The sequence below is a fragment of the Sinohyriopsis cumingii genome, chromosome 11 (assembly GCF_028554795.1).
Source record: "Sinohyriopsis cumingii isolate HCF-2022 chromosome 11, ASM2855479v2, whole genome shotgun sequence".
In the NCBI taxonomy this organism is placed as follows: Eukaryota; Metazoa; Mollusca; class Bivalvia; order Unionida; family Unionidae; genus Sinohyriopsis; species Sinohyriopsis cumingii.
In genome coordinates this window covers 19,661,466-19,686,409 of record NC_142971.1, presented here as the reverse complement: position 1 = coordinate 19,686,409, position 24,944 = coordinate 19,661,466, and the positions used below count along the sequence as shown (strand labels likewise).

Genomic DNA, 24,944 nt, shown 5'->3' with positions numbered 1-24,944 from the left:
CCTAAAATCGATTAATATTAATTAAATATGGAAACGACCAAATGATTCTCTCTCTCTCTCTCTCTCTCTAAAATCTATGAAATGACGTGTGTAGAGGACGTTCATTTGTGTCATGCCACGAAGTCTCTGGACTTATGAATAATGATAAAAGTTATGTCAAACCGACCAAAGAATGTGCATGTGTGTGTGTGTGTGTGTGTGTGTGTGTGTGTGTGTGAGAGAGAGAGAGAGAGAGAGAGAGAGAATTTATGGACGATTTCTCAATGATATACAACTCGTTGCAAAAATGTTTCATTAAAAGGAATCGCGGCAATCATCGTCTTCTTTAAATGAAAATTAGGTACATCTCGTGGTATATCATTGGTTGAGCATACATTCTATAAAGACTAAAGATTTCTTTTAAAACATAATGAAATATACATATGATTAAAACTATATAAGATAATATTTTATACATGACACTAACTATACATAAATTAAAAATTCTTCTATATAAAAGCAATTAAGTTTTCTTTTCCCTTGATGTTCTTAATCCAATATTATAATCTCGTGACGTCAATCACAGCTTGATACTCTATGAGTTTTGTTTTTCAATTTGCAAATGAAGAAAATAGGGTTGTTATCATTAAATATAATGCAATGAGAAGGAATGAAACTAATATGTACTTCAAAGTGTTGCCAAGTTAATATGTTAATATCATAGCCTTAGATTCTTTCTAGATTGTGGAAGAATTTATCTGGTGTATATTTAATGTTTAGAAAAAATGTCAGACTGGATATCTACATCATTTTTTTTCATGAATCAATCCTCCACCAACCCAACTGCACTTGCAACAAACCTTTTAAATGATTCCCTTTAATTTGTAGCTGAAAACAGGTGCACCCATAAGGGTGTCCTTAAACTTACCAAGATGTCCTGACATTTTTCAGGCCAACGAGATTTGGATTTTGTACTCAACAAATTGCTTAGCGGTTCAGCAATTATGGAATATTGTGAGTAAACATTCCGATAATATCCAGCAATACCCAAAAAAATCACATCAGCTGCTTTGTACTGATAGGGACATGGAAATCAAATATCGCATTGAACTTAAACTATATAGGTTTAACCTGAGTGTGTCCCACAATATCTCCTAAAATGTAACACAAGAATGGAATAAATCTCTTTTACAGAAACTAATTCTCCAATTTGGATCACTGATCTACTAAAGAATTTTAGAATGGTTTCCGAGTGATATATTCAGGTGACGCTGTAAATGATAACGTTATCGATGCAAGATTCACAACTATCTGGATCAGATGTAATCATGTTCATTACAAAAAATGTACAAGATGAAGCTTTCATTCAAAACGATATTACGTTATATTGATAAAGTCCATCTAGAACAAACTGTGCCAACTCTGTGAGTGGAATATGCCAGAATACTTTGAAAAGGTCAAACTTGGTTGATATTTTGCATTTCCAATTTTGTCAATCTAGTCAACGATTCTTGTAAATATGAATGAGTCTGTTTTGCTCACAATGTTTACTTTTCTAGACTCTGTGCACATGTGAGAAGTATTCTCCGATAGTAGCAGAATAAAGCATGGAGAGTTCTCGACACTTTTACTTGGTTCAATTAAAATATATTTCAGAAAAATTTAAATTCCTTTTTTCCAGACATTCCTGTTTGGATGCTGCTTCACAGGGATGGAATCTACAATTTCAACGTCATGGAATATTTTCCTTGTTAGTGCTGGAACATCGGCAAGCAATCGCACATGTTTAAACACTATCGTATTTAGTTTACTCTTTCCTTGAAACTGTAGATGTGAAAGTTTCTAGTCAAGGTTATTCCAAATTTCTGAATTCCGAAGAAGGGTTACATCAAAGTCTTTACAGTCTGATTTCGTTCCACAGCTTGATTCCTTATTGTACACCTACACCCAAATTGACTGAACGATTAACGGGACTGTCTCGATTTACATAATTATTTAATTTTGTTTTTGCCTACCATGAGTGTCAAAAATGTCATTTAAGACACTCCCTTTCTTTTTAATTGTATAAGGACTATGATACTCAGTATGAAGCGGATTCTGAGGTATGAACAATGGAGCCAGAACTCTATCATCAGACATACGACATACCTTAATTTAATTTTTGACAAGCTCTATCACTGGCCTGAAAACTAATTTCGTTTGTTTTTCGACATACCTTAACTTAATATTTGACAAATTTATTTGTAATCAAAAACATAGTCAAGGAGATTAGTTTTTGAATCTCCAGTTGAAATAATGTTCTCTTTAATACCTACAATGGTGCACGTAGAGTATGTGCGAAAACTAGTTATTTAGGACCATAACATAATGATTCATGAGCTGATTCCCTAACATAAATAAGAATAAATTAACACGTTCGTTCCAATTGATTTCGATATCAAAACAATATGACCAAGACATAATCTTCAAACAGGAAGATTCAAATTGCTGGATGCCTACACCTTGCATGACATGTTGGAAAATGCCAGACAAAATGATTGAATCCTAATAAAATCGGACAGATTTGGCATTCCTAAATTGTGAAGAACGTTCTTAATACGTTTACTATGGTCTACCTTTTAATATGCCTTGAAGAAACGACCCTTTTGGTTGCCTGACTTAGGTAAGGGACCGACACAATCTACGATTATTCTGCTCAATGGTTCGACAAGTGCAAGAATAGCTTGAAGATGAGCCTCATATATACTCTGATTGGGTTATTCTACAATGTGACAAGTTTGACAAGATCTGCAGTATTTATACACATCATTCTTATTCTTTGGTTAATAAAAATCTTCAAGATCTTGTGATAGATCTTATGGAAACTTAAATGAGTTTTTGTTTTCACCCTCATTATAGTAAAGAGAATCCCAAAGAGGATCAATGTGATCAAAATCTATCCACTCGTCAATTCGAGAAGTAAAGGTGACGTCTTCAAAAACTTGTCTAATAAATGTGTCAGGTACAGGAATAATTTCCTAATCAACATCATTCTCACGAGCTTTGTTTGCTCTAGATCCAGTATAAGCTGGGTATCGATAATGATTTCGTTTTGAAACAAATCGACTTTTTGATCCAAACAAGGCTTGTTAGTTACAAGTGGATTAACTACAATATTATCCCAATTATTTCACTGTGTAATAATATAGAAATACCATCAATATGCGAAGTCGGGACTGTTGGATCTGTCAACAATTGAGGAAGTCCAATGTATCTGATAATAAAAGACTCCGAGATGTTCCTGTGTCTCAAACTTATTAATAGTGATTCACCTGGTAGAATCACCAAAGAGTGACAAAGAACCTTTTGATATGAATTATTCTTAATTCACCATAATAAAATCAGGCTGGGGTTGGGTTCACCTAACAAATGTATTGCTTTCAAGAGCAAATGGAATATGTTTGTCTTGATTATGTTACTGGTTTTTCAATACGTAGTAATGATAAATAACGTGCTTTTTTCTTGCAATAAGTGCATGTAGTATGAAAAAATATTTTATATCGGTCTGATCAGCAGCTTGTTTATTAAAAGTTGTGACAAACTGTGATTTGAAAGTAATCGTAGGAGACTGATATGGTTTTTGGACAAAAACTGCATGGGGAAGACATAATTACCAATGAAACTGTGTTAATCACGGAATAGTCGTCAATTTTACAAGTAGCTTTTTTAATATTTCGACAATTTCTCATCAGTGTAGTTCTTGATACCACTATGGTCGCAATTATTGAACTCTTCATCTAATATGAGGTGTCGGAGGTTTTCGTAATCTTGACCAACCCTGTGGAAGAAAGCCATCTATTAAATTGTCGTGCTTCTGCCTTGCAAAGCAGCATCAGCTTGGTTTGTTGATTTTATACAATTCTAAACCCTTTCAGATATGCCTCAGTTACCAATACATAATCCTTTAAGATATATTCATTAACCAAATCATAATCAGCACTAAGTTGTACGGACAGTCAAATATAAATATTGTGAGATCTGCCGACATGTAAAATTTGTAATAACATAGTCCAGTGCTTCCTTGGCAACTTCAATTTTTCAGCTATTTTTTTCAGAGTTGAGAAAGTATTAATCTTCTTCTTTGTCTTAAAATGGGGGTACTAACTTGGTATTTCTGATAACATAAACTATTAGTATGTATGTACAGAGAGTTTCTCATTCTTTTAATTTAAATTTCATCTCTCTTTCTTCTTTTTCTCTTTTTCTCTATTTATACCTCTTTCTTTTTATCTGTATTTGCGTCATGTCTATCTGAAACTTAATGGGTTTTAAATCTAATTCCATCCTTGCTAGCTGTAATTCCAATTGCAGAGACATTAACCACTCTTAGGCAAGATTCAAAATGCAGTTCTCCACTTTAGATGACATTGTAAAATATTATGGTTTGCACAACAATTTTCTCAAACCTGCTAAATTTAAATATATGAAACATAGAAAATTCCGAACGAAAGAAAGTTTCTTGAATAGTTAGAGAAATTTGTATTCCAGACAAGAGCCCTAAAGTTTCGGCTACGACACTATGGTCTTAAATTAAGTAACAGGAGAAGTTGTGTGGAATTCAAAACATATTATTTTCATTACAGTACAAAACGAAAATATAAAAAGAGCTTACGATATTGTGAATTAATCACAAAGAGCCCTAACAATTTTATCACAGGTCCCAATGTAAGAAGTACCAGCGGAATTGCAGTGGTGTTTCTTATAGATTCCAATACCCAATGTGTAGTTACGAGCGTGCTAATGTGCTAATGGCCTGAAATGTCGTAATGTCTTAACAGTCGTTGGATAAGTCATAACAATATAATCATAAATATTATTGACTGAATTCACCATAATTCCAAATTAATATCAAAATAAATTAGCAGAAATTAAAACTTGAATACAACAATTAGACTGCTTCTGCGTCGAATGGTAAGGCCAGTATGGGTAACTATTTGATGCATATTATAACAAGGCGATCTCTAAAAAGCATGATCGGAGTTACCGTTAGCCTCAAAAACATTATGCAATCACTTTACTGTGATTTAAAATGCATTTTTTTGTGTGTCTCAAAAGACATGACGTGTAAACATTACTCTAATGGCAAAAATCGTGTTTTTCTTTATAATCAGTGCAAGTATATCACAAATCCTCGTTTCCGTCCAATCACACCAAACCAGGCCAGGTGAGTGCAGAATTCCAATGATTTTCCATGGATCCTTATCTATGGTAATCTCTGGAAATATATAGCCAGCCTTACACGTGTCACGGACTCTGAATATGACATTAGTGGTGAACCAGACTACAAAAATGGAATACACATTTCTAGGTAAGAGCCATACTGAAATAATTCAAACTTTCATCCTATATTTCATGTTCTTTCCTGCTTTAGAAACTCTATTTGCTACGACGGGGAAATCAATGTTAGCCTAAAATCACTGAATGTAAGGCCAGGAGAAGAAAATGCGTTCTACTACACGACTTCGGTCCAGCGTCTTTGTTATTCGCTCAGAGATTTGAAGATAAAAAAGGTACATTACTGGATACGTCGCTTAAGGACTCACGGTACTAATTCCACTCCAATAGTAAACATATGGAAACACCATCATATTCAAAATTCAATAACTTAAAATGTATGGGTGCTGATAATGACACCTATAATTCTTCATGCACATCTAACCTTGGTGCAAGCTTATGTGTGGAGAACACCATATGACCCGCGGCACTTTGCTTACATACATGTGCATGAAACACGTGTTATTCATTCTGCACCAAATGAATCAGGTGCTACTTTCATTATTGAATACTCCTGATTCAAGCCTGTAAAAATGCTAAAATTACATCAGTAGAAATTTGTCAATATTTTTTTTACATTACATATAGGATAAGCTCTCAAAAGATATTTTTCCTATTATGGACCACCAAACCTGTAAATACTCTATTATTTCTTCACTCATTTCTAGACTGGTTCACAGTTCTTCCGTATAATTAGTACCGTGTGTCCTTAAGGGCACTGGCATTTAAACGGATTGATCTGAGAAGACTCCATTTCGTTCAGTTTTTGTTCACATACCTTTAATTAGAAATTTTGGATTTTTGTTGGCTGCATTATTATTATGCCAGTGATTATTTTTATTATGCACACAATATTTATCAGGAATATACTCAGGTGCACTATATTATTTTGCATCATGGATTACCGAAATCAAGATGAATGTTATATTTTTATAACTTACGTTATACATAATCGGTAAATAATTAAAAATATTGAAGTTGAGTCAATAATACTTTAAAAAGTTGTAGAAGCAGTAATTAAATAATCCTGTATCACACACCGAAGTTGTGAATGTACTAAAAGTATGTCCAATGAAGAACGTTCAGTTTTGATGAATTACGTGTAACATCTGAAAGGTTTGAAAGATAATATACAAATTTAATGACGGCTATTAAGTTGTAATTTGACGCATTCCAAATGGTGAGATAATGTACAAATTTAATGACGGCTATTAAATTGTAATTTGACTCATTCCAAATGGTGAGATAATGTACAAATTTAATGACGGCTATTAAGTTGTAATTTGACGCATTCCAAATGGTGATAAACCTAAGCAGTATGTTTCAAATAGGACATCCTTCTCACTTCGTTTCGACATGTATATTATGAAAGCTTGAATCCTAACAATTATACAGATGGATCAAATAATGTCTCTAAAGGATGATACATTGGAGAGGACATACGAAACTGATATGTGCAATGTTTCACACCAAACATTGTTCTGTATATCTACATTGTGTCCTTACTTTTGGTAGATTGCAATGAGATATACAAAGATGTTGCGAAGTTTTGAAATTACTCTCAATAACGATCTGTTTGCATGTTTGGGGTTACCAACCATAGCATGATTATGTCAAACGTGTTCTGTTGCGAATGAAATATTATGAAATATGTCATGTTGGAGGCAGTGCAACATAAATCGAGGAAATGAATAGTTGTGATAAAGAGCATTAAGGTGTATAATGGGCGAAGAGTTGAACAATCAATTCATTCCTATGTCCTATGTGCTCGTCTAGATATCAGTCTGTAGATGTGTTTAATATTGTACTTAGTTTTACTGTGAGAGGAAAGTTTTATTTAAAGTATTTATTGGATTTACAAAGTGTGCATATGACTAGAATTAAAAAAAAAAAAAAACATTTTCGAGAGTATTATGAATTTATTGAAAAGATTTTTAGAACATGCCATTGTAATGCATCAGTTCTGTTGGAACTTTAGCACATTAAAGGTTACTGGCACGTTGGTACATTCAGGACCTGGAATTCCTTAGCGACATAGATTCTTTTGAACGTACGTGGATAGTCTTGGGATTATTCTGGATTTAATTCATAATAATGTAAGTTCCTCTAAAATATTTTTTATAACAATGAGAATTCAATTATTTGTTACGTTTTTCAAACACTTGTTGGCTTTGCTACTTTAGGTTATTTAATTAAAGTCCATAGCGTCATAACCACACAGCTATCACCGTTTCCATTTAAATTATATTTAAAAGTATTTGTTGATAAAGTTAAGCGTTATTGTTGTTAAGTCAAGAAATCAATTATAATTGGATATAACATTTGTCAAATCGAAATAATCATTAATGGTGCAGTCTCAATTAGGTTTAGCATCGAACTCTTCCCAAATATGTCTGACTTGTGGGTAGACATTTTAGGCTATATGATAAGAAGAATTTGACTATGGGTGGAATAAACAAAAATAAAACTATGTTCTTTCTTAGTATGTTGATGAAACATCACTGAGTTTGTTGTTTTAGGTGAAAAGTTCTCACCATTATTTATTACTCTAAATTATCTGTCCAAATATCGACAAATCAAGAAATTACTAATTCAGTGAAATAAGAAGTTTCGAGCTCAATTTGGAATGATAACTGTGATGTAAAGTTTAGTAAGCTCAAAAAGTAATAACATTTTTTTGACATTGCCAATTACATCTAAGCCGGTTTTAGTGATGAACTAAATGAACTGTTTCACACCTTTTTATAATAATAATAATAATAATAATAATAATAATGAGGACTTTGTATAGCGCCTAATCTTTAGAAGCTCTAAGCGTTTTACATTAGACAACACCTATAAGATAAAAAACATATAATAATACTATTACAAAAACAGCCACCATGAAATTAAAAAAAAAATTAAAAAATAAAAAAACGTACTAAGAATATTTCAGATAGGAAACATTATTAGGTCTTTAAGTTTGTTCTTTCAGTCGAAATCAGTGAGTTTTGAGAGCCCTCTTGAATGTGATCACTATGTCTTTTTGTCTAAATTGAATGGGCAATTCATTACACGTTGATTAGGCCTCGTATGCAAAAGAACTCTGTCCATATGACTTTGTTTTCATAGTGGGAATAATGAGCATACGATTGTCAGAAGAGGAGCGTAAGTATATTGCTGGTGTGTACACATGGATGAGGTCGGATAGGTATGTTGGACTAGAGTCCGACGACAGTGAAACGTAGCACAGAGAACAAATTTTGTGTTTGATTCAGGATCGAATGGATAACCAGTGTAGGGTACAGAGCAGCGGGGAGTTGTGCTCTGATCATGGTACTCTAAGTATGATCCGAGCAGCTGTGTTGTGAACTTTTTGAAGTTTCTAGAGCAGATACTGAGATGAACCAGACAGCATTGAGTTACAACAGTCCAGTCTGGAAAGTAATAATTAACACACAAGTGTTTTAGTTGCATCAACTGAAAGATATTTGCGAATTGAGCTGATGCGTCTCAGCTCAAGATATGCAGCCTTGCATATGTTCATGACATGTTGGTGCAATGTGAGAGTACTGTCCAGAGTAACACCTAGGTTTCGTACTGATTGTGTGAATTTAATGTTGGCGTTGCTGATATTTATTGTTTAAGGTAAAGGATGTGAATGAGAAAGTCTTTGTGTAATCAGAATGGCCTCAGTTTTATCATCATTCATCTGCAGCTTGTTACATGTCATCCATGATTTTACATTAGAAATGCACCTCTCTTCACCTTGGATGGTAGCATCAACTTCAGTTGGGTGGCTAGATTTGCATATTTGGGTGTCATCAGCGCACAACTGGTGAGACACTGGATGATGATCTATGACCTTGCGAGCGTCTGAGTGTACATAATGAAGAGAACAGATCCAAGAACAGAACCCTTTGGAACACCACAACATATATCAACTGGGCTGGAGTGTATTTACAGATACAATTTTCTGGAGTGTATTCCATTTGCAGATACAATTTGTGTCCTGTTGACCAAGTAGGACTTGAACCACAGTAAGGCTGTGTCATGAATGCCATATACATGCTGGAGACGGTGAAGTAATATCTCATGGTCTATTGTGTCCATTGCTGCAGACAAATCAAGGAGGGTGAGGACTGTAATCTTTGCGCTCTCCAACGCAGAGAGAATGTCATTAACTACTTTTAGAAGAGTAGTTCCAGTACTGTGGCAAGGGCGATATGCAGATTTTACATTGCTAAAAGATTGTTTGAATTTAGATGAGACACAAGCTGGGATAGAACAACCTTTTCTAAGATTTTTGATATGAATGGGAGATTAGAAACTGGGCGGTAGTTCTTTAAATCGTTATGGCCTAGTGTTGGTTTCTTCAGCAGAGGCTTTACAATGGCAGTTTTGAAAAATGATGGGAATTCCCCGGATAAGAGAGAGGTATTAATAACATCAGTTATGATAAATGACAAATCAAAAAAATATATTTGTTAAAAGGAGTAACAAAAAAGAGGATTCAATGTGGTTAATATACGCTTTGAAAGTTGCACGGCTTTGAAGAACCTTGTCTCGTTGGTCTAAATGTAAATGTGTGCTATATTTGTCAGGAACAAATATTGACAATTCATTCTTATGTGGAATGTATTCGGAAATGTTATTCCCAAGTTAGTATACACGGATCTCAATCCTATCTAGAGCTCAGTGTTCTTGTTGTCGTATTGCTGCAAGCATATACATGTACATATTTCTTATCATCGCACAATGAAAGTACTGTAGCAAACGAAAACAATAATCACATCAGCAGTAAAACACCATGTAATCTTTCAGGAAATGTGATATCAAATATATCAATATACATGTTGAAAACAGTGTTGTAACAATGCCAATACACAATTACTAATTTAAGGAAACGCTGGTAATGCTATATCCATAAGTCTGGAGATAGTCTGATAAAGGCTTAGAATTATTTTCACCGAGACAGACTTGATATACATTCTCCTCTGTGAACTTGAATGCTTTGAAAAGTTGAAAATTTGCATATGTTTATTGTTTGAGGTATGGATACGCTCAGTATAGTAATACCTATAAGTTCACTCCAAAAGTAAACATTTCCTGTACAACATTATAAAGGTATCGTGTGCTTTACATTCAAGCAAAAACAATTTTCTCATTAGAATGGTACAATATTATTGTTTTTTATTTGAATCCTTTTTAAAAGAACTATGTCTACAAGTTTTAGACATTGATAATGGTTTCGAAATCACAAGATTACTTTTGATTTTGCAGTTGCAGTACTTTTACTTGTGGGACTTGTGGATGCAGAGACCTGTACTGATATTGACCCCATTGCATGCAATCTACTACACGCAAAGCAACCCAGCCTGTGTCAGGACCCTACGCTTTCTGTTGCTTGTAAGCGGCATTGCGGTCATTGTCGTGAGTAAAATTTTATGACAGCGAATATGTTGGGTTTTATTTTACCCTGCTCTTTGTAAATATTGATCTGTGTTGTCCGTTCGGAGGGTCCTGTCAGCTTGAGTAAATATCTGGCTGAGACAAGTCAAACTTGGTGGGCTTGCTTCCGGCTCTGCATATATTGTATACCAGAAGTTTTACATTGCATCATTTGGTTTTACGTATATGATTTCTGTTGTTTAGTGAAAACCTTTTTAGCACGATTATACGTCACTACTTGAACAAAACAACATTTAGTAGACACGTTTTCATTGATTTGAAGAGGGATTCATCACACTCTTTTTTGATTTTGATATATTTTTGAAACTGCAGTAGGTTAGTTTCTTGTTCTTAAATTTAGTTATATGTAATGCGCACCTTTGTTCAAAGAGATTTTATATAATTTTGAAAATCATTATTCTATTGTTTTGTACATTATCTGGCTTTCAACACCTTTTATGTAAATATGAAGATAACCGTTCATTTCTGTGCCTTTTGCTAGCTCTCGTAATTGTTTGGCATCTATGGTGGTAGGAGACGTCTGTCTATTTGCTGTATCTTTTTCTTAAAAATTTAATTTGACATTAGCAGCAGAGAAAGTCACTTTTGGCATAATTTCAATCCGATTACCATATTATGAATATGCTGTTGAATAAGCATTTCTCCATGTGGACCATAATTGTCATGAATCGTTTCTATTCAACTGTTTGTAAGGATTACTTTTTCGTTTATGTAATTATGTCTTAATTATAATCTTTAAATTATCTTTGTTCTGACTTTTATAAAGTGTAGTTTCTTAAAAACTTATTTTGGTCTATATTTTAGCGATTTTATGCAACTTCTGTTCGCAACTTGTTCAAGACCCCAGCGAATGTAATGAAACAGTGACATGCGGCCACAACGAGGTAGGGATATATAAATAAAAGAAGAAAAGGAAACAAGTACGGATTGTACTTTTCTGTGCATGCATATATCTGTTTATCTGTGTAATAGATAGATAGATTATATATATATATATATATATATATATATATATATATATATATATATAGAGAGAGAGAGAGAGAGATAACGTAGTTTATGCGCCGTTTTAATCAGGGAACTAGTATACGCTTATTAAACAATACGCAGTTATATATCTTTTCTTGGGTTTTTCCTCTGTTGTACGATATTAGTAGATCGCAGGGAAGCATGCAGTATCTGTGAAGTAGAATCACTAGAATGACCAAAAGACAGAATCGTCAAGGCCGACTAGCCAACGTGGAATTGCTAAGATGACTGATGACAGAATTAACAAGGCCGATTAGCCTAATGTTTGAGGCCGGCTTGCCAGTATGAATGATTGTCTGACTTAACTATTACGACAGAATCGATGGTCTTTTGTGGCGGAATATCCCAAAATATTATGTCTGTAAGTTGATGGGGTTGTGGACCGAATATCAAGAGGACCCTGCATGCTGTATGTGTGTAATTTAAATTTTAACATACCTTTAAAGCATTTTCAGTCATACAGCTACTATGTCTGCAGTGTGGCATATTACAGTGATGTCTAGCACAGTGGCATCATGCCGATGACATGTAGCATGATGTCCCATCCAGTCACATTATCATAATACCGATCCGACAAGTCCTAACACTAACCTGTTAATACTGGGGGCCAATAAAAGTATAGAGTGCCTAAAATTAAACAAAAGTAAAATGTAACCATTTTGTAGACATATGATGGAGAGAATAAAACCGATGACTATTACTAAAATGAACTCTTAACTTGTCTTAAATGCCCGCACGAACTGCTGACATGGCACTTCCTGGCCATTTACTTTTTTGGTCATGATAGTCTATCACGTGCAGGAGCTGATTTATCTCGTCTAGAACCACTTATCTTGAAAGTGGAGAAATATCCAATGTACATAACAGATCTGTAGTATTAAAACAATCCTTGTTGAGGTGTGTATTGTTTTCAAGGTGTAGGCACAGTTATCCAATCAATCGTTGACAACAGAGTGTATTTGCTGTTGGGGGTAAGTGGCACCTCAATCTGAAAATCAGAGAGAGAGAGAGAGAGAGAGAGAGAGAGATTCCATCAAGATAGTAATTTTCCTGGTAATATATGGTTAAATTCGCAATAATACTGAACTGAAATCCGCGTTGATAAAATTTCTAATTCGCAACTAATTTTCGTTTTACAGTATATTGTAAACAATATTTGGCCAACAGATGAATTTCCAGATAATTTATGGGCTGATTCTTGGCTCCCGAGAAATAAATAAAAATAAAAATACATTGAAATTGTTCTTTTGACGGATCTATCGGTGACAGGAAAATGAAAGTATCACTACATATATCTTTATGTTTCATCTCCGCATTGTCCCCGTTATATAGACACATTTGACGCTTTTCTAATACTTAAAGAATTTATAACCTTGCCATTAGACATCTGCACATGATTATCACAAATCACTGATATTATATAAGTGTCCAGATGCGTATTTATTACCAAGTACCCAGCAATATTTTCATCTATTGAACATTTCATTTTATAATCTCTGGAAGTCGCATTACTTTCAACGTTTCTGAGGAATTTTGCAGACGTTAATATGATGTTCTCGCTTCCAAACCATGTTTACATTATGTATATCTCCTTTGATGCTGATTTTAAACCCTGGTGTCGTCTGTTCAAAGTAAACCGATATCTAAATAGAACACTGGAGAAAATGTTAGAGGAAGATATACTATGTGTGCTCTGCATTAGATTAGCTGACATGGCATATTTTACACTAGTTTGTCTAAGGTAGCAACATAAAGTATTATCTCTCAAACTGGGAAGGAGCTATATCCGTTCAGCGAAGAGGTCGACTGAGACAAACAATCGTTCCATTTAGGTCTTGTTTACACACACAGTTTAATTGCATCATGATACAATTCGACGCTGGTTGATGACGCTGATTAATGACAAATATATAAAATTGCGAATTGAATGATCAGCCAGGTGCTGTCATCTGACATCCGTACTATAAATAGTTCAAAAGATTCGGCAAGTCTCGGTTTGTACAGGAACCAAGGCTACATCGTTGCAGCTAACCTGTTAAGCGTATAATGGCAATTAAACATCTATTATGTTAGTCTAGCAAACTTTATTGAGTATTCTATTAACGCGTGATGGATTCAGGGTTTTTCAGAGATGGAATTGCAATCGACGCACTACTGAATATCCATGTAATTAACACCATTGATCTTCTATCTGGAAAGTCACACTCATTAATGGACGAAGATTCATACCGCTAATATACTGTCTAGGCAATCCTTCTGGACAGTATATCAAAATTTGGGACTGATTCGACTGCGAAATACTGCCTTGTTTAGATATGATGTTTTATTCCATTTGAAACGATCAAGGATGTATCTGAAATAACTTGAATGCAACATTAATCTTTCATTAGCACCTGTTTCTAATTATAACATAATTAAAACGTATGATGGAGAAGATTCCTTGTTGATTAATGCATTAATACTTTCATGCTCAAGGAAACTATGAAGGCCGACAGACCCACAATACTTTCACACTTGCTAAAGTATTTGTCTTTAAGGACAATCCTGTACACATGAAATAAAACACTTTAAACTTTATTTAATTACATTAGATAATCATTCTTGTAAGAGTTTGTATTTTTGACCTAAACATTACATACGCATTCTTGTAAGAGTTTCTAGTTTTACCTATTTTACTGTCTTCTTTGTTGTGTTTTTGTTTTGCCTGTATTTGGCTCGCACAAAAGGACCCTGAATCCAGAAAACGCTATGGATACATTACATTAGTTTTGGATTTGTGTTTTGTCAGTTTCTTTATTATATGTTATTACTCTTTACAACTTTGCCTCCTGCAATCCACTGCATATTGCAAAACTAATATTTGGAACATGTTGCCATTATGAACATTACAGTAAGACGATTTTGATATAGAAGACTCGCATGGAATCAAGACTATATTCATGCAACATTCACATTTGACTTTCTACGTGATTTAGAATTTAAAATATGTCCTAACAGTTATCTCATGCTTTGATTGTAATTGTAACTGCCTGAGGATTACTTATGGTAAAACAAAGTCATTACGCATGTGTATCACGTACCAGATATAACTCGAACCTTATCTCATCATAGCCAAAGTCATTTCGCATGTGTATAACTTACCAGTTATAACTCGAACCTTATCTCATCATAGTCAAAGTCATTTCGCATGTGTATAACTTACCAGTTAGAATTCGAACCTTATCTCATCATAGCCAAAGTCATTACGCATGTGTATAACTTACCAGTTATAATTCGAACCTTATCTCATCATAGCCACACTAATACTATATGTTCTTCATCTTACTTATCGCTTGCTCACCCAGCTTACTCAAGTACTTATCTGCCTGTGTTCAGTGCGAAACACAGGCATAAATAAATACTTTGGTGGTGATCCTAAAGCGAATATTATAAATAAACATCCTCGACATTTTCTTTCTTCCAGGTTTGCTATATGATGGAGATAACGGACTTCGATCTCGTACACGGATTTAGAGGAGGATGTGTTAGTAAAGATGTGAGTAGCTCAGTATCATTGATAATATGAGTCATGGTTGATACATTTCACGACTGTCTGTGAGTTCGACAGTCCACAATCCTAACAGCTACAACATAATATAATGCATCAGCAAAATAATACCAACAACAAGAATTATAACAACGCTTATAGACCAGAAATTGCAAGCGTAATGACCATAAATGCAATAAAAACAAGAAAATGATCAATAATAAAATTGCCAGAAACAGCACGATATTCAACATGATCAGCAACAGTAATAAGAACATGAACAACAAGAGCAATGCTACTACTACTACTACTACTAAAAATGGGACCCGGAGTGGCCGAGTGGTCTAAAGCGTTCTCCGTTACGGATCACTGCCATCTCACCTCTGTCTGCGTGGATTCTAGTCTCGGATTCGGCCAATGTGGGTACGTGAGAAAGCTTGCCAGTAGCTTCTCGAGGGTCGGTGGTTTTATCTGGGGATTTCCCGGGTTCTTCCTCCACCATTAATACTGGCCGCCATTTATAGCCTATCGTGTGCTGAAAAATGGCGTTAAACTCTACAACAACAACATCAACAACTAATAATAATAATAAAAACAATAATAATAATAAATAAATTCATTAAAAATAATAATAATAATAATAATAATAATAATAATAATAATAATAATAATAATAGCAATGGTGATGATAATAATACTAATAATAATAGCCATTTCATGCAGACTTCAGTGAACTTCGTAATTTGCTCGGAATTTTGACGGGTGGTCAGCTGACCGTAATAACCACTCGATAGGTGGTGGGCAAAATATGGCTAACGCTTCAGCATCAGCATCAACTTGTGTAACTACTTCAACACCGTTTATCGAGTTAAAAAATGCATATTCAACAGCGGTGTTGTTGCAGATATTGACGAAATTTAATATTGGAACCATCATGTCTTATTTTCTGGAAACTAGGGCGGATTTCAAACCCATACGAGAGAGTAGCTTTGAGCTGTTTACATCTGGACATGTACATGTAAGTAACGAAACGGTGTCGAAGTAAATTTAATCCTGCCAATCAAAGAACAAGTTGTTCAAACTATTTCTGTGCATCCGTAACGTCCCTATAATAAAATGCGTTTCATATGAGTTTATCAGATTTGTTTTTAAAAGTCTGTGGATAATTTACATATAAATTTCAATCATTTAATTAATTTTTTTCTGAAATATTTCTAAACAACAATGGACGCCATTTTGTTATGTACATGTACCCACTATCGTTTGATTGGCTGGAGTATAAAGTAACTCGGGAGCTTATTCGGATAATTACGGAGTAACTCGGTTAAATTCGGTATGAAATGGGCTATAGTGATGATAATAAGACTAATAGTAATGGTGATGATAATTCATAAGTAAAATGGTACGCCAATAAAGGCTAATAATTTCAATTTCATTAGCTAGTACGTGTATGAAAGATTTCCATTGGTCAGTACGTAAGCATGTGATCAGGTCGAACTGCATTTATTTCTATATGAACTAAATTAGACGAAATTCTAAATAGTCAAGGGCAAAGTAACCAATGTAAACAATGAAACAGTAACGTGAAAAGTAACAAAGGAAATAATGTGAAGCACATTACATGCGTTAGAAACGAAATGAAAATGCTGGTGGCTTTTGTCTTCTGAAAAATAAATTAAACAACGTTTGCAGAATCAAATAGCAAATCTGTGTAATTTATTAAATCTGGCAAAACATGGTGCATATATCCTAGATTTAGCCATATGTATTGGAACAATTACAGGGAAAATTAGAAAAGGAATCTTAGTATATGTGTCCCTTCACTTTTCTTTTTCCAAATGGATGAATAAATTTGGAATCAGCCAAACCTTACAAAAAATCTTTTGTGGACAAGTCTATGGAATATGCAATATCAAGGACTAACATTAGAGTGAAATGCTATATGTTTTCCTGCAGATATAACCAGATAAAACATACATACCAGGATTAACATTAGAGGGAAATGCTATATGTTTTCCTCCAGATATAACCAGATAAAACATACATACCTACTTATTTTTCTTTATTCTTGTGCAGTTCTGTGTTCCACATTATCAGACTACTTTGATTGGCCGACGGAGCAATAGCAACCTGAAAATGTATTGCTGTACTGAGGACAATTGCAACATTAAAGGTATATCATCATGATCGTCATCGTAGTTTTCGTCATTATTACCATCGTCATGCCCATTATCGTCTTTGTTCCAGTAGTTTTCGTCATTATTACCGTCCTCATGCCCATTATCGTCTTTTTTCCCATAGTTTTCGTCATTCTTACCGTCGTCATGTCCATTATCATTTTTGTTCCCGTAGTTTTCGTTTTTGTGATTGTGTCGTTACAATTGGTCCTTGAAATAACAGTTAATTGTAGTTTAAGTCGAACATATCAATATAATTTTACCGTCACAAACATCATTGTCCTTGCTGTAAATCGACACCTTGCTGGTGGCTTTTTTCGTCCAATTTCTCTTCTTTGTTCAAAAATCTTAGAAAAGGTTGTTCTATCCCAGCATGTATCTCATCTAAATTCAAACAGTCTTTTTAGCAATGTACAATCTGCATATCGCCCTTGCCACAGTACTGAAACTAGTCTTTTACAAGTAGTTAATGACAATCTCTCTGCATTGGATAGCGGAAATATTACCGTCCTCACCCTCCTTGACTTGTCTGCAGCATTTGACACAATAGACCATGATATATTACTTGACCGTCTCCAGCATGTATTTAGCATTCGTGATACAGCCTTACTGTGGTTCAAGTCCTACTTGGTAAACAGGACACAAATTGTATCTTCAAATGGAATACACTCCAGCCCAGTTGATCTATGTTGTGGTGTTCCACAGGGGTCTGTTCTTGGAGTTGTTCTCTTCACTCTGTACACTCAGTCACTCTCAAGCGTCATAGATCTTCATGCAGTGTCTCATCAGTTGTACGCTGATGACACGCAAATATACAAAACTAGCCACCCAAATGAAGTTGATGCTACCATCCAAGGTGTAGAGAGGCGCATTTCTGATGTGAAATCATGGATGACATGTAACAAGCTGCAGATGAATGATGATAAAACTGAGGCCATTCTGATTACAACACAAAGACTTTCTCATTCACATCCTTTACCTAAAACAATAAATATCAGCAACGCAAACATTAAATTCACACAATCAGTACGAAACCTAGGTGTTACTCTGGACAGTACTCTCACATTGCACCAATATGTCATGAACATATGCAAGGCTGCATATCTTGAGCTGAGACGCATCAGCTCAATTCGCAAATATCTTTCAGTTGATGCCACTAAAACACTTGTGTCTTCATTAGTACTTTCAAGACTGGACTATTGTAACTCAATTTTGTCTGGTTCATCTCAATATCTACTCCAGAAACTTCAAAAAGTTCAAAACACAGCTGCTCGGATCATACTTAGAGTACCACTATCAGAGCACACCTCCCCGCTGCCCTGTACCCTACACTGGCTATCCATTCGATCCAGAATCAAACTCAAAATTTGTTCTCTAAGTTACATTTTACTGTCGGACTCTAGTCCAACATAATTTTCTGACCTCACTCATGTGTACACACCAGCAGGATACTTACGCTCCTCGTCTGATAATCGGATACTCATTATTCCAAATATGAAAACAAAGTCATATGGACAGCGTTCTTTTGCATACCAGGGCCAAGCAACGTGGAATGAATTACCCACTGAACGTAGACACAAAGACACAGTGATCACATTCAAGAGGGCTCTCAAAACTAACTTATTTCGACTGCAAGAACAAACTTAAAGACCTAATAATGTTTCCTACCTGAAACATTCTTAGCACGTTTTTTATTTTTTAATGTATTTTCTAATTTCATGGTGGTTGTTTTTGTAATAGTATTATTATATGTTTTTTTATCTTATAGGTGTTGTCTAATGTAAAACGCTTAGAGCTTCTAACGATTAGGCGCTATACAAAGTCCTGTTTATTATTATTATTATTATTTTTATTATTATTAGTATTATTATCATCAACATAATCATCATCATCATCATCATCATCGTTTCTGACTGCTTGTTTTCAATTTTATTTATCTTAGGTTTGATGGAATAGTTTCAATAGCAGTAACATGATCTTCGTGCTAGTTCAATTATTCATCAGAATTTCCTACTGCAGGCAATATCTTAACAAATTCCCCCGAATCACAATAACTTTGCATGTTAAGTATTCAGACTATCTACATACAAGATACAATTTGCTTTCAATTACTGTACATTGGAACGGAGTTTTATAAGCTGCTATTGAATAGTCAATGGCCAGTGTGTAAACATAAAACAAATATTCCTCACATCATATATATGACACTTCAGAAGCTATAATTTTTAAAATATATAATTGATTTGCTGTTTGATAATTTATTGAATTTAAACGCAAAGATTTTAATTCAAAGGAGATCGATACAATTCTTGACAAAAGGCTGCCATCCACATTTAAAGTATTTAATAAGACGTTTGTAATGTGTTTCAGTAGTAATAAGTTGTGGTAATTGTAGAAGTGGTACTATTGGTTCAAATGCAACCAGAAGCATGCAAATGTTTAGAAAAAATAATAATTAGCTTTGTTATGTTTACAGGGTGTTAACTGTTTGTGTTGCTTCATACTTTGCTGTCTTAACTAGTCATTTTTGAGAATAAAGTAATAGTTGTTATGAATATTTTGAATTTAAGGTTTAACTACGGATATAACCACGACAAAGACGACAACGGCATCAACGACGACTACGACTGTTTATCATCACATTGTGACGCGCCAATGTGTTGATGATCCTGGCGTCAACTGTCAGCATTTATCACGATGCTCAGATGCGTCGCGTGCTCTTAAGTGCAGTCATACATGTGGTCTTTGTTGTAAGTATACGTCATGTAAGTAATCTTAAGTACACATGTGAAACGTTGAAATGTTTTTGTAAGGAAATAGTGATCGAAAAAATTATCCATGTAAAGATTTCCATGTCAGACAATATACAGTTACTAAATCATTCTGTAGAAATACATGACGTTTTATTGAACATTTTTCCTTGTGTTTTTTGTGTATGCCTATCGACAACGTTTTGTGTATGCCTATCGACAATGTTTTGTGCATACATATCGACAACGTTTTGTGTATGCCTATTGACAACGCTTTGTGTATGCCTATCGACAATGTTTTGTGTATGCCTATCGACAATTTGTTGTGCATGACTATCGAAAATGTTTTGTGTATGCCTATCGACAATGTTTTGTGTATGTCTATTGACAATGTTTTGTGTATGCCTATCGACAATGTTTTGTGTATGTCTATTGACAATGTTTTGTGTATGCCTATCGACAATGTTTTGTGTATGCTTATCGACAATGTTTTGTGTATGCCTATCGACAATGTTTTGTGTATGCCTATCGACAATGCTTTGTGTATGCCTATCGATAATGTTTTGTGTATGCCTATCGACAATTTGTTGTGCATGACTATCGACAATGTTTTGTGCATACATATCGACAATGTTTTGTGTATGCCTATCGACAATTTGTTGTGCATGCCTATTGACAATGCTTGGTGTATGCCTATCGACAATGTTTTGTGTAAGCCTATCGACAATGTTTAGTGTATGCCTATCGACAATGTGTTGTGTATGGCTATCGACAATTTTTTGTGTATGCCTATCGACAGCATTTTGTGCATGCCTATTGACAATGTTTTGTGTATGCCTATTGACAATGCTTTGTGTATGCCTATCGAGAATGCTTTGTGTATGCCTATCGACAATGTTTTGTGTATGCCTATCGACAATGCTTTGTGTATGCCTATCGACAATGCTTTGTGTATGCCTATCGACAATGTTTTGTGTATGCCTATCGACAATGTTTTGTGTATGCTTATCAACAATGTTTTGTGCATGACTATCGTTAACGTTTTGTGAACGCCTATCGACAATGTTTTGTGTATGCCTATCGACAATGTTTTGTGTATGCCTATCGACAATGTTTTGTGTATGCCTATCGACAATGTTTTGTGTATGCCTATCGACAATGTTTGTGTATGCCTATCGACAATGTTTTGCGTGTGCCTATCGACAATGTGTTATTCATGTTTATCGACAATGTTTCGCGTATGCCTATCGACAATGTTTTGCCTATGTCTACCGACAATGTTTTATTCATGCCTATCGACAATGTTTTATTCATGCCTATCGACAATGTTTTGTGTATGCCTATCGACAATGTTTTGCCTATGTCTATCTACAATATGTTGCGTATGCCTATCGACAATGTTTTGCGTATGCCTATCGACAATGCTTTGTGTATGCCTATCGACAATGTTTTGTTTATGCCTATCGACAAATTTTGTGTATGCCTATCGACAATGTTTGTGTATGCCTATCGACAATGTTTGGCGTGTGCCTATCGACAATGTGTTATTCATGTTTATCGACAATGTTTCGCGTATGCCTATCGACAATGTTTTGCCTATGTCTACCGACAATGTTTTATTCATGCCTATCCACAATGTTTTGTGTATGCCTATCGACAATGTTTTGCCTATGTCTATCTACAATATTTTGCGTATGCCTATCGACAATGTTTTGCGTATGACTATCGACAATGTTTTATTCATGCCTATCCACAATGCTTTGTGTATGCCTATCGACAATGTTTTGCCTATGTCTATCTACAATATTTTGCATATGCCTATCGACAATGTTTTGCGTATGCCTATCGACAATGTTTTGTATATGCTTATCTTTAAATGTTTGTGCATGCCTATCGACAATGTTTTGCGTATGCCTATCGACAATGTTTTGAATCCGATTGTAAAACAAATGCTTTGAGGATGTTTTTCTTCACAAGTTTACTAGGATAAAATTCGAGTTCACACCCGATATTATCAAATTACGAAGAAAGATACATGATTGTCATTTGGCTGAATTTACGTTTCCCGCCAGGAGCTGGTTTTTAACTGAAATCCTTATTATATCTCTACACACACTTAACATGAAAATAGAATTGAATACATAACAATAGATACCCAGAAATAGTCAAGGTTATTTTCTCTAAAACAATAAATCAGCTGTGAATATTCTTTTCTAATATAATCTTTTTACAACAGGAATGATAATAACTGCATTAACCATGTGATTTTGAAGTTCTGGCGCTTCATCCTTGGATGAATAATGAGTTTGAAAATTTGGGGTCACAGTCCTCTATTCGAGGATTTTTTGCTGCCAATGGCGCTTTTACGCTAAAAAAAGTAACTGTTGACATGTCTTTAGAGAACTTACAATATACGTTTGAGACAGCTGAACCACCAATAGTCACCACATATTTTTTTAAGTGTGATCCCCTTTCTAATAAACGTTCTGAACACTGTAGACAATATTAATAGTAGAAAATTTGCTTCCTTAGTTATAATGAGAATCATAGCGTCGCATTTTGTATCAAAATGCCCCTTTGTAAATTGTGGAATTTGATTCCGTAAATCATTTTGCCACACCAGTCAGAAGGTGCGTTACATTCACGTATGGTTTAAAATCATCTATCAATCTAATCAAAATTCAGTACTGAGATAGGATATTCGGGAATATTTGAATTAATACTTGTTTTCTTGTTTTCAGAGGAAATTGAAGTTCAGTGACAGTTTCTTAGTTTGAAGCCACGCAATCCTTATGATCAGCAGTTTTAAAATCAAAGCATGGTGAAAAGTGACAAACTTGTTTATTATCTTAATGTAATTGATAGTGATCACTCACTTTGACAACTCATTAAACATTGCTCCATTTGTAAATGCGAGCAATGTAAAGCATCTATGTTTAAAACAATTGTTTCCATGATTTTTATGTTGTCAATGAGTTTTTACTTTGAACATGAGCAAAGATGGAACCATTTCACACTAATTATTTAATAACTGTCAGACAGAAATCGTGTCATAAGCAATTGAATATTAGCATGATTTTTGTTCTTATTTCCTCGCCAATGAACTTTGTAAAATTCTATAGCATTTCGTCCGTTCGTGTGTATTTGTTTATTGGTCCTTTCGTTTCTCAGCCAGCATATTGGACCGTATTTCGCACACGCACATGAATATTTGTATGCAAATGCATATCCACAAGAGTAAATAGGTCACTACATTCCATATCTAGTTATATATTTCAGCCACACGTTTTTTACGCACAAAATATATTGAACCACGTTTTATCTATACCGTATCTCAATCAATATGAGAAAGTCTTCACGTTTGAGTGACGTTTATATTTTCAGATGTTTCTTCGTTACAGCCTCGATATTTGGATCGTATTTCATCCACGGTCATGGAAAGTGGTTTGTGGATGATTATCAGGATGATAAACTAAATATTGTATAAAAACGTTACTACGACCTAATTTACATCACATAAATAACTCAATTGTATTATCTTATATTCTGTTTGGCTTACTTTCGTGATAATTGGCACTTGAATATACCTTAGAATGTGTATCTCAGTAATAATATATCAGAAAACTATGACCCAGATTTCACGCTTGAACGACTTTAACATTTAAACCATATTTGATAAACCCTTAATATCTTTGATCATATATTATCATCACCCACGATAATTGGTATATGACTGCATTCAAAGTGATGATCTTTGTTATACTATCGCTGTGTCGCTGATATCTAACATTAAAAAATCTGAACCTTTCAGTGTCTATGCATTATTAACCATTTGTTGGTTCTGCCCTAAATTGCTTTATTGTATTTTCATATATAACAAGTGGACATGCGGACACATTACACCATATCAAATATAGGTCAACTTGGCCTGATTTACACCCTTGGATAATTAAAATATCTTGATATGTTTTGATATATAATATTTTCAATATTCGCTCATCAAACCCTCAATTTCTTCAAACCTATGTTGGCTTCACTAATGAAAAATAAACAGATGAATGCTACTTACTTTAGTCAATAACTTTTAACATGATATGAAATACCCAACATAGATTATGTTGTATTGTCTGGAAATAGTTGGATTTGAATAGGTTCCGGGCTTTTTATTACAAGGATATCTTATATTATCTGCGAAGACTGCAAATGAACCCGGGCTAAATGCTACAGGAAGGAAAATGGATGTGAATTGATTTCGTAAATGAAAGAATTCTGATTTTACTTCAAGACAGGCACAATGTCACCTCGTTTTCAAGTGTGCATTCGAATCACAATCAAATACCTTGAAGTTTCTTTTGCAGCTTTAATATTGGTATGTATGTTTATTGAATTAGTACCTAAATATCTGCAGAGAAATCAGACATAAAATGAGCGTTGGCAATTTGTAGAATAAATCTTACCTAAGCTATTAACAAAGTACATTGGGCCTTTCTGTGCCACTTTTTAAAGGAGTGCTACTGAAAAAGTTGACAGACATGCTATGATTCTTGCTTCAGGGTCCTTTAATTTCTTACATAATATGGTCTGACGTCATATGGCATTAAAAAGTTTACATTGGTAGCTATTAAAAATCAGTTATAGTCACTCCAACTAAAAAAACAAGTACAATGCTCACCGGCTTATTTTCCAGACATAGTCACTCTTATTTATTAAATTTTAAGG

General features: G+C 34.4%; 1 protein-coding gene across 1 annotated transcript in view; it reads left to right on the top strand.

Annotated features, from left to right (window-relative positions):
- The window catches only part of LOC149787703 (uncharacterized), a 76,142-nt gene extending 51,906 nt beyond the window's left edge, over positions 1–24,236 (top strand). The window contains exons 7-13 of the mRNA XM_089975584.1: positions 5,252–5,326; positions 10,555–10,704; positions 11,548–11,627; positions 15,236–15,307; positions 17,375–17,471; positions 20,046–20,225; positions 22,967–24,236. Coding sequence (XP_089831710.1) covers positions 5,252–5,326; positions 10,555–10,704; positions 11,548–11,627; positions 15,236–15,307; positions 17,375–17,471; positions 20,046–20,225; positions 22,967–22,968 — 656 coding nt within the window. The 3' untranslated portion in view covers positions 22,969–24,236. The remainder of the gene's footprint in view (positions 1–5,251; positions 5,327–10,554; positions 10,705–11,547; positions 11,628–15,235; positions 15,308–17,374; positions 17,472–20,045; positions 20,226–22,966) is intronic.
- The last annotated feature ends 708 nt before the right edge of the window (positions 24,237–24,944 follow it).